The following is a 12,124-nucleotide window of genomic DNA, read 5'->3' as shown; positions in this document are numbered from 1 at the left end:
ATATTTGTATGCCTACATATTAAAATGTATCCTATTTCTTTTTATTTTAATTGGGGTATAGTTGACATATAACCCTATCTTATTTCTTATAAGACAAAAATTCTCATTCTGATTGACACATACCAGTAAATAACTATGAAGCACACCAGTTCCACTACAGTGGTCTAAGCCTCCTTAACTCATCTCTCCTACTGATGACAACTATAAACTCTAAAGAAAATACACAAATCAAACACCTGAGTACTCTGTAAAGTAAGCAAAAACATGCAAACTAAGTAAAGGAGTTAAACTTGAAGAAACAACCTTCCCAAGCATGAGCTTCCCCCTTTTTTCTCATATGGTTTGGCCTTGAGGGTGGGCCCCATTCATGGAGTAACACTAACAGCTCAAACTTTGATAGAAAGCCCACCATCTTTCTGGTCAGACGAACCAGGGGAAGGAGCTGGGGTGGCCAAAGAGTGAAGAGAAAGTCGTGAAGTGGAGAGAACCACAAAAAGTCATCCTCTAATTTTTGGTATGAACCCACGCACATCTCAGCCTAACCCTTCAATCAGGTAAGTGGAGAGAAAACCAAATCAGCTCAGCAAAGATTTTGAGAACTGAACTGAGATTTGAAGCATCCATACAAGTCTCAGCTTAGACACCAATCCACACATATGGTTAGGATATACCCAAACCAGCACAGTCAAGGCTTAAAAAACTGATCTGAGACTTGAATACTTCCCACAGAAGGCAAGACAATAGTTACGATATGAACCTGAGACAAAAATGTCAACATTCTCTTCAGGTCCCAGAGTCAGTACAATATAACATCTACAATGTCTAGTGTACAACTCAAAATTACTGGACATATGTAAAAGGAGAGCATAATCAATAGATAAAACCCTAAGATGACTTAGGCATGGAAGTTATCAAACAAACTCTTGGAGCAGCTATTAAATTCTCCATAAAGTAAAAAAAAAAAAAAAAACACTTGAAATGAATAAAAAGATAGAAAATCTCAAAGAAATAGAAAAACAGAAATTGTTTTCAATATAAAGGTAATGAAAACCTATGAAAAAAATAAAATGGAAATTTTAAAACTGAAAAATACTATATCTGAAAAATCCCCTGGATAGGCTCAAGAGTAGAATGGAAATGATAGAGTAAAGAATCAGTGATTTTGAATATAGATCAACAGAAAGTATCAAATCTGAATAACACAGAGGAAAAACACTGAAAAAAGAAATTGATGATATTTGTGGAATAATATAGAGAGAGCTAATGTATGTGTGATTGTAGTCAGGCCTTGAAAGTAAGACAGCAAGGTTCCAAATGACCATAGACTTCCCACCAGAAACCATAGAGGTCAGAAATCAGTGAAACACCTTTAAAGTGTATCTCTGAAAAGAAAAAAATCTGGAAGGTTACGTGAGTATATGCATGTGTCAAATTCATCAAGCTGTACACTAAGATTTGTGCATTTTATTGTTTTCACCTCAATATAAGAATTTTTTAAATAAAATTCTAAAAGAGAAAAAATCTAGCAAACCCAGAATTCTATATCCAGCAATATCATGAAATGGAAGATGGTAAGTGCAAGAGAAGTTCTTGCCAAACAGAGCTGCTCTACAAGAAATGCTAACAGAAGCTTTTCATGCTGAAGGGAACTTACATGAGAGAAAAATTTGGATCTTCAGGAATAAAAGAGAATATTGGAATTGGTAAATATGCAGGCAAATATAAAGGACCATTTTTTCCCTCTTAAAACATTTAAATGCAAATATGGATGTTTTTTCAAGTAAAATTATAACAATGGTGGAATCTTCCAGGTACATAGATATGAAACATATGATAAGTAGAGAAACAAAAAAAATTGGGGTGTTGGGGAGACCTTTGTCATTGCAAGATTTTTACATATTGTGTAAAGCATGCCACGGCAATTCTAAGTAAACTTAGAAAGCTTAGATTACATTGTAATCCCTACAGCAACAATTAAAAAACAAAACACAAAGAGATATAGCCAGAAAGCCAAAAGATCAATTAAAATAGAAATCAAAAAGAAAAGATGTCCAAGAAATAACATTGGAGGCAGGGAGATGGAAGAGGAGGACAAACCAGCAGAAAAGACAAAGAAAATGTGAACAGAAGAGTGGAACCAGCAGAAAAGACAAAGAAAGAGTGAACAGAAGGAGGCAAACCAAGAGAATGGGATATCAGGGAGGAGGGAGTGATCAACTGCCTCAAATGCGGTTGATAGAGTTAAGTAAATGAGCTCTAAAGAAGTGGCTGTTGGATTTAACAATGAAGAGTTCTTTAGTGACATTTGGAAGAACAGTTTCAATGGAATGGTGAGATTTAAGAACTAGAGTGAGTTCAAAGGCAACATGGGGCCAGATATAGGAAATTGTGAATAGACATCTTTGGGCAAGTTTTGCTATCAGAGGAGGAGAGAAAAGGGTCTACAAGGCTTGAAGAGGGAGTGAAAAGAAAAGTTTTCTGGTTTTGTCTGTTTTCCTAAATGTCTGTGTTCTTTAAATATCTCTTACGGTGCATCTTTCAATTGTCATCGGTCATAACCATAAATTCCCTTAGAGAAGGAGCTGTAGGAGGAGAGGTAGGAGAACTGTTCCCTTTAGTTCTGTTGCTTCTTCCTGCTTGTTCTTCTATATGAATATTGCACAGAACCCAGACCTATTCCCTTGACTCCTTTCTCCTTACAGGCTCTGTATTCTCTCCTTCACCCTTCCAAGTCCTACCCATCTTTCAAGAAACAGCTCAAGTCTGAATATCTCAATCAGTCTTTCTGGACAGCTCCAAAGATCATTGAACTACTTTATAGTTTTTATAGCTCCTTATACCCCACAGTTCATGTCTATTTTACATTGGCATGTTGGTAGCAGTTCCTTGTGGGTTAGTCCTATCTTCCCAACTAGATTACATGCTAGGCACATAAGAATATCCAATGTGGTTGTTTGACAAATTAGATTTATCTGTGTTTAAAAGATATTTATAAAAATAGGCCACCATTTGTACGGTTCATTCTAATACAGTAAAAAAAAAAAATGTACATTTCTCATGCCCCACCAACACCAACAATATCTGTTCCTGAACATGAAAACATTCATCTTCCTATGTTTCACTCTCTAGTGCCTCCTCATCTTACTGGGGTATACAACTCAAGTAAAAACTATCAAGATAACTTCAGTACACATAGCCAAGCTTTTGTATGATTGTTCTCCACTCCACCTCCTCTTCGGATGCCTATATATTTCTTATAAAACTAATTTTAGAAAGAAAAACTAACTGTATTAACTATATTCAGACCTACACCATTTAGACATGAGTCACAAGGCCCATTTAGTTCCTCCAGAATTAAATTTCAAGCTTATGACAGAGCACAGGATACATTTTGTCACGTCAATTTCTCAATTCATGACCTAACCAAAAACTTACAGTAGTCATCTCGAAGACCTGTAAGATGAATCCTCACCTCTGGTTGCAGTATGGAATAGTTTATATCACTGAATCTTTTAAGATAGAAGGATTCGCCTCTGACTCCATCTCTGCACCCTACAAGAAACAAACAAATCTATACATCTCTATGATACTAGAAACATAATATTTACCTTTGCAGGTACTAAGAGATAATGAGGCAAAAAAAAAAAGTGGCTATCTGAATTGATAAAGCTGAATTACAAGTTTCAAGTGGTGAAAAGGGAAAAAGAAGGCTTCACAGTATTAACTTAGATTTTTTTTTAATATTCAATGTCATTTTTCTAATAAAGTCACATGAATGCCAGACTTAAATATAATGACAGATCTTGTGTGTAGCACACAGAAACACTATATCATGCTTTGAGTATTTATTCGGTCACTTCAGATTTTAAAACTAAAGTAATTTTTGCACATATCCATATGTATATCACATAACAATTACCTGATAGACTTTGTCAATAAGTCTTTGTCAATAAGTATCTGTTGATTTATTGATTTTTGGCTTTTTCTCTCACTGTTTCTGTACCAGAGCACACAGAGTTATTTTTAGCTAGTTTTACCCATGGTTCTCTCAGGTCAAGGTTACATCTTCTGCTCAGTTTGAATTCTCACCAAAAGACCCCACTAAGTCTAAGCCACAGGCCATTGTCTTTTCATCCTCCAACCACTTGGCTTGTGATCAAACTGCAAATGATATAATCAACAGGAATTTAGCCCACCCAGGTGGTTTGTGGGCTCTGTAACCACACGGTTTCTGATAAAAGCATGAGAGCTTTACAGTGCTATACCAAGAAGCCAGATTGCTCTTCATAGCCTCAGTGTTAGCTATGAAAACCTACAGTTAGATGCAGAACTGTAAGGTTACTAGAAATACTCAAGTACTGACAATCAAAGTTTTAAAAAATCAAGAACAAACTTCCAATTATAAAATAAATAAATTATAGGGATGTAATTAATATACAGCATGGCAATTATAGTTAATAAGATTGTACTGCATATTTGAAAGTTGCTAATAGAGTAGATCTTAGAAGCTCTCATCAGAAGGAAAACAATTCTGGAACTATGTGTGATGATGATGTTAGCTAAGCTTATTGTAGTCATCATTTTGCAATATATATATAAACATCAAATAATCCCTTTGTACATCTGAAACTAATATAATCTCATGTGTAAAAAAAAGATCAATATCCAAACAATCAACAAAAACTCCTGAACCAATGAACAATTATAGTAAGTTTGCAGGATATTAGATTAATATACCCATCAATTGTTTTCTCACATACTAGCAATGAACAACTGAAATTTAAAATCGAAAGTACAATACCAGTTATGTTAGTACCTCAAGAAAGAAATCCTTAGGTATAAATCTAACAAAACATGAACAAGATATATATAAGGAAAACTTCAAAACTCTAATCAAAGAAAACCCAAATAAATGGAGACATATTCCATATACATGGATAAGAAAAATCAGTATTATTAAGATATCAGTTCTTCTTAACTTGGTTTATAGATTCAATGCAATCCCAGTTAAAATCCCAGCAAGTTATTCTGTGGACATTGACAAACTGATTCTAAATTTTAAATGGATACTAATATGATACTGATGTCAGCTAAAAAAATCTTAATAAAACAAAATTTATATGATGAGGCAAAAGTCCCAGCATGCTCAACACAACACCAAAGGAGAAGAACCAAGCTGAAGGACCAAACCATCCAACTTTAACACCTACAGAACAGCCACAATAATCAAGACTGTTGCAGTGACAAAAGAATAGACAAATAGATCAGTGGAACAGAATAGAAAGCCCAGAATTAGATCCACAAATATAGTCAACTGATCTTTGACAAAGGAGGAAAGGCAATACAATGGAGAAAAGTTAGTCTTTTCAGCAAATGGGCTGAAACAACTGGTCATCCACATGCAAAAAAATAATAATAATAATCTAGATACAGACCTTATACCCTTCTCAAAAATTAACTCAAAATAGATCATGGACCCAAAGGAAAACACAACTATGAAACTTCTAGAAAATAACATAGGAGAAAAATCTGATGACCTTGGGTTTGGTGATTACATTTTAGATGTAACTCCAAAAGCATGATCCATGAAAGAAATCATATAAAAATCTCTTATCATTAATGTTCTAACATTTTAGATAAGCTGGACATCATTAAAATCAAAAACTTCTGCAAAAGATAAGGTCAAGAGAATGAGAAGACGAGTCACAGAGTGGGAAAAAAAATATTTGCAGAAGACATATGTGATAAAGCACTGTTACCCAAAATATACAAAGAAAATCTTAAAACTGAACAATAAGAAAACAAACAATTCAATTAGAAAAAGGGCAAAAGATCTGGACACCAATCTTTTGTACACCAATGAAGATTACACAGAAGGCAAATAAGCATATGAAAAGATGCTTAGCATCGTGTCATTAGAGAACTTCAAGTAAAAACAGCAATGAGACACCACTACACTTCTATTAGTATGGCCAGAATCTAAAACATTGTCAAATCCAGACTTACAAGTCCAGATAATCCATTAATTGATCCAATATCTTGATCAACAGAACAAGTTACCCTAGGGATAACAGCGCAATTCTATTCAAGGGTCCATATCGACAATAGGGTTTACGGCCTCGATGTTGGATCAGGACATCCCAATGGTGCAACCACTATTAATGGTTCGTTTGTTCAACGATTAAAGTCCTACGTGATCTGAGTTCAGACCGGAGTAATCCAGGTCGGTTTCTATCTATTCATGCACTTCTCCCAGTACGAAAGGAGAAGAGAAGTAGGGCCTACCTCACTTCTGGGACGATGTGGAACAACAGAAATTCTCATTCATTGCTGGTGTGAATGGAAAATGGTACAGCCACTTTGGAAGACTGCTTAGCAGTTTCATATAAAACTAAATATGACACAATCCAGCAATTGCTAAATTCTGGAAGGAGGAGGGAGAGGAGGTAAGCATATAAAAAATTTAAAAATTAAAACCAGAACACCCTAAATAAAAAATTTAATAGCAAGGCTGGTGGACAGACTGAGGTAATCACCTAAAAGATAGAAAAAAATCAACGAGATAAAAACTAAAATAGAAAAAAAATTTTATATCAGAGACTCAATCCAGAGGAACTGCACAATCATTTCAGAAAGAAAGAAAAAAGACACAAAGGTTAAGAAATTACTAAGGAAAAATTCAAGAAAGTTTTCAAGAACTAAAGGACATAGGTCTCCAAGATTGAAAAGATCCACAAATAGACTTTTCATTTACAATGAGTTTAAAAAAAGGAAAAAGGAAAACCCAAACCAAGCTTCATCATCATAAAATTTAGAACATCAATGATAAGAGATTTTTCTAAGAGCATCCAGAGAGAAAAATCAGATGGCATACAAGGTATAGGAAGTCACAATAGCATGATTTCTCAACAGCGACAGTGAATGAAAACAATAAAGTGATATCATCAAAATTCTGAGGGAATCTAGAACTTATAGCCAGCCAAAGTATGAATCAAGTATAAGAGTAGAATGAGGATAGTTTCAGACCAGCACACCCAGAAAGACCACAGCAGAGCTGCCAGGGAACAGTGTATGTAACTTGGGAGAGGAGAAGTCTCAGGATCACAGCTGTGCAACTGGACAGGAGAGCAGGCTACGGGCGGAAGGTCACCAAGGAAGCAGGAACTGGCAGCTGTGGAACAAAACACGTGAGCATTTGGGGGAACCAGTCATAGTTTCACAGGTACTGAGTAAATGAAAAAATTAAGCAACTTTTTAATTCCAGGAAAAACAAAGAATTAGACTAGAAAAAGGCATAGTTATAGTATATTACTTGGCTTGAGTGAAGAGTAATTATGTAGTAATACAATATAAACATTGATTAAAAGAGGTGAATAAAACAGGAAGAGAACTAAGTTCTTATCTACTATGCTAGAAAGTTCATAATAAAGTCTAAAATGGCAAGAAATAGCAGTTTACAAATATGAGTTAGAAAATAGACATAAATACCAAAGGGAATAGCTAGAAGAGCTAAGGGTGGTTGCCTCTAGGAAATGGGATTTAAGGGTGGGGGTGGTCAAGGCAAAAAATTATGAGAATTACCTAAATTTTGCAATCATGTAGATTTAGTCTAATAAATATAAAAGTGACACATTTTAAGATAAGGAATAAATGAAGGAAGCAGGAAGAGAGAAGGGTAGGAAAGGATAAACAGACAATCTCTGGCCCATACCTTCCCAAACACATTGGGATTGCTCACACAGCTGCATTTTCCCTTTAACCTGCTGAGCCACCTTCTGGGTCAAAAACAGCTGGCTTAGGCATTTCTGAAAACAAACACATAAAGGGAACACTTCTTTAGCAACATGTATGCGTATTTCAGATGCGACACGTGATATGGAATTAAAACTGATAATGCAATAGGATGTTCGAAGATCCCATATTACCAAAACCGACCCCACAATATTTGCTATTATTTATTATCTAAGAGCATTTACACATATATTATTTCTAATCTCCACAACAACTCCACAGGGCAGGTATTACTCAGCTAAAACAAAATACTTTTTTATTCTTCTAGCCTAAAAATCTTTTTAACCAGCAAACCAACCACAGGCCAGAGATATCATCAAAACCTGCAAGAACTGAAATGTCATGATATTTCTAGCACTTTCTGAAATTAAAAGATCTCCTCAAAATAATAAAGGTGAGCATTAGTAAGGTTAATTGAAGATTACTTTCAAGGGGTGACTTTCAGCGTTCAACGCAGAGATGTTCTCTCAGTCTGTCATTGAGAGTTTCTCTGGGCCTCAGTTTTCCTCATCTGTTATATGTTGGGATAGAACTAGTCATCTTAAAGGTCCTTTTCCATGAACTTTTTTTACCTCCAGAAACAGGAACATCACACACACATCACAGTGATCTTAAGAAACATGCCTAAATTTCCACATGAACATAAAATCTGACTGCTCTCTCTTTGGGCCAGGATAGAAAGAGCACATCTGACATCCTTCTATCCAATGTCAATCAAACACAGATTGGAAAATTAGTAATAAGAAAAAAGAAAAGTACTTACTGAAATTTTCTAAAAACATAATAGCAAATAGTTGAAGCATAGAAGAGTCTCTTTTTTCTCCTTTGCAACAATATATTTAATCTTATGGATCACTATAATTCAGGCGGAAGTCACTCTGATAGGCATCATTTTAATATTTTGATTTTCATCCTAGAAATTATGTCACTGAATAGGCATTGCCAGCAAATGAATCATGGATTTTTAGGTATTCAAAGTAGAGCAATTAAGTATAATGCAGGACTTTCCAATCTTGGCACTATTGGCCTTTGGCAGCAGATAATTCATTATTGTGGGAGCAGTTCTGTGCACTCCAGGATGTTTAGCAGCACCCTTAGCCTCTATCTAGCAGATGCCCTTTCCCTGGGTTGTGACTATCAAACGTGTCTTCAGACATTGACAAGTGTCCTCTGAGGAGCAGAATCACTCCCAGTTGAGGACGACTGATATAAAATAACAGCACCCCTAACTCCCTCAGTAGAACTCCTTAGCTATTCGCACACCCAAACCCTATCCAAGCAAAAAACCTGCTCTGATACATTTGTTTTCAATTTCATGTAAGTTCAAATAATTAAATTTTACATTCACAACATTTTATTGTTCCTCTAGCAAGATATACATGCCAAATATAGGAGGCACACACAAAATGAGTGACTTTGCCTCAATTGAGAATTTATTTACTAGTTCTAAGCTTTGATTCCTTCGTTGATGAAGGAATGAAACATTGATTCCTTCAAAGACTCTTCATTGGGTTTGATAAACCTGAAAATATGCTACTGATATTTAATGTGCCTAAAGGATTTAGGGCAGACTCCAAAGATCTTAAAACCATAATAAATAAGATACTTTAAAAAACTCAATTAACATGGCCAAGAAACAAAACAAAAATAACAAAGACTTACAAAATATTTAAAAGACCATCTTATAAAGAAAGAATAGACCTCCTCTTCAGAGACCCCAGAGGGCAGACCAAGCCACCACATAAATGGAAATAGCTGTACAACAGATCTTTTGGCTGAGAGGAAGCATATCATAATATGTATAATTTTATTATATTTTTAATCTTTACCTTTTTGATGGCTATTCTCATTTTCACTGTTTTTGATAGATACTAAACACTCTCTCATATATTTGTCAGATATTTTATTTCTTTTATGAACTACCTCTATTTAGGTCCTTCACTCATTTTTTTCTATCAGGAATCCATCAGGCTTTTATTGATTTGTAAGAGCAGCTAAGCCCGCTCTTTGCTCACATTTGGGACTCAGTTGTCTGAGTTTCTCAAGATGTGAGAGCGTCAGTTTTCTCTCTTTACCTACCAGGACTTTTGAGGCAACACTTGCCTTTGAGCCTCTGTCTAAAGCATGAGGTGCCTTGCAAAAATGGAGAGCAGAGTTATTTGTTTCAAAACTTCCTTTGATGGGGGTCTTCAGGGGTTCTTTGTAGGATCCTGCAAGAAAAACATTTAGCTTTGATTCTGTTTTTAAAACAAGGTAATCGCTTTGATTGGAGGTCATCCCATGACATCTTTCACAGTCAAACACAGTATGAAGATATGAAGACATAAGCCCTTATCTATCCAAAATCCTGGGACAGAAAGAGGGGCTGGGGGAGGGAGAGCCTGATCCAGAGTACTAGATGCTGCAGTGAACTCTGCCCCAGTGGCCTGGAGAGCCAGCTGGGAGGGAATGCCAAGTCTGAAGACCTGACCCCAACGACAGCAGCAGCAGAAATGCTTCATCTCTGCATGGGAAGAACATATTTGCATTTTTGAAGAATAGAAACAAACAGTTCAATAGTTTAAAATGACAGAGCAAGGAACTGATTTGCCCAGGCTATGATCATCCTGCCAGGAAATCACTGTGGAAAGATTGCTTTGCCAATCATAGACATTCAGCATGTGATCTCGAGCAAATGCCTTTGCCTCCTTCCTGTCACAGTAAGATGTTGTAAGGGTTGTTTGAGATGACACCAATTAGTTAAACTAATAGAGGGGTCAGGGTTACTTGCATCATTACTATTCATACCTATTCTCTTCACAAGATTGAGAAAACCCTCTATTAACTGGACTCTTTTAACAGGACTGAAAACCTTGTCAAGTCATCCTCTGAAAATAAATATCTGCTGTATCGCTTGTTCATCAGAGGAGCCAAGGAACCATTGGAAAATCTTAACCATTTGCCTTATGCCAATCCCTTCATCATTTGGACAAACGTGGGCTTGATAAACTGTCACTAATGTTCCTGAAGCCCAGAGCACCTTGAGTCCTGGGCTACCCAAAGTCTAACAAATACACGTTACATCAAGGAGGACGAGGAGTTGAAAACATGAAATGTTCTGCAGAGTTTTAGACCTTACTCATTGTCCTAAGACACTCGCATGCTTGTATTGTTGTGCTATTTGTCAAGGAGTAGAGAGAAGTCAGTTCTCGGAACCTCAAATAAGAAAGAAAAAGTTACAGTTGGAAGCTAGTACTGACAATCATTTCAGTCATCACCAGAGGTCAGGCCCACCAGACCAAGGAAGCAGGGGCCTCTCAGGTTTTGTCCACACAGCATGACTGTAAATGAACCTCTCTACATACATTCCTTTTAGGATGGAAGGATCTTCAATGTTTACCCTTCTGAAACAAAAAGGAACAACACCAGCAAAGCACTGAGAAACCAGTGTATGTGATCAATATGCGGTATTAACGTAAGTAGAGAATAAATACACTTTCTTGTAAAATCCTCTTACTGGTCATCTGTATCTTAGAATTCCAAATTTTCCATGTAATGCCTTATTTTTTAAAAATCAGTATGTCAATTTAGGGACTAGAGAGAAAAGGGAGATCCAGATTTTAATCAGAAAATCTTCTAAAACAAATCAGCATAAAAATCACCCCTCTGTTCTAATGGGATACAAAAGCTTTCTTTCAGAGGACAGCCTTAACAGTGACCTTTCCTATGTCTCTCCTACTGCTTCAGCCATCTCCTTTCAGTATCGATACTTACTGTTAAGGGGGAACCACATTGGTTTAAAAGTGATCTGGGCTCCCTTTCAACCTGCAGGACAACAGTGCCTTACTGTGTCTAATGTCATTTAGAAAATGATTGGCACTGCTGTTAACGTTTATCTTAAACATGCTGATAAGATCATGAATTATGTTGTCTAAGATTTTCAAAGGGAAGAACAAAAATTAAATCACTAGATGATAGATGACAAGTTTTTGTTTCTGAAAGATGGGAACATGAACAGCTGTGCCCAAGTGAGAACCACACAGTTTAGAAAGAGAGCTTGTGTTTCAGGATTCTGACAGGCTGATCCTGGATCCCTGCCCTTCAGATCAGGGCTCTGGTGCCGATTTCCCATCACTGCCCCAGGACAGGAATCAGACTGCCTCTCACTCTCATCCTTCCCCCTCACTTGCTTTCTTCTCTCCTCTCCCTCTCTCTATAGATATAGATAGATAGATGATAGATAGATAGATAGATAGATAGATAGATAGATAGATAGATAGATAGATAGATAGATAGATAGATAGATAGATATAGATAGATAGATAGATAGATGATAGATAGATAGATAGATACC

At 36.2% G+C, this 12,124-nt stretch overlaps 1 protein-coding gene across 1 annotated transcript in view; it reads right to left on the bottom strand.

The window, feature by feature from the left end:
* The window catches only part of CDC20B (cell division cycle 20B), a 49,631-nt gene that overhangs the window by 15,066 nt on the left and 22,441 nt on the right, over positions 1-12,124 (bottom strand). The window contains exons 4-6 of the mRNA XM_037022336.2: positions 9,871-10,001; positions 7,712-7,805; positions 3,436-3,552 (exon numbers count right to left, since the gene is read on the bottom strand). Of these exons, the coding sequence (XP_036878231.2) occupies positions 3,436-3,552; positions 7,712-7,805; positions 9,871-10,001 (342 nt within the window). The remainder of the gene's footprint in view (positions 1-3,435; positions 3,553-7,711; positions 7,806-9,870; positions 10,002-12,124) is intronic.

The sequence above is a fragment of the Manis javanica genome, chromosome 1, assembly GCF_040802235.1.
Source record: "Manis javanica isolate MJ-LG chromosome 1, MJ_LKY, whole genome shotgun sequence".
In the NCBI taxonomy this organism is placed as follows: domain Eukaryota; kingdom Metazoa; phylum Chordata; class Mammalia; order Pholidota; family Manidae; genus Manis; species Manis javanica.
Note: the sequence above shows the minus strand (reverse complement) of the source record. Positions and strands in the feature narration are given on the sequence as shown.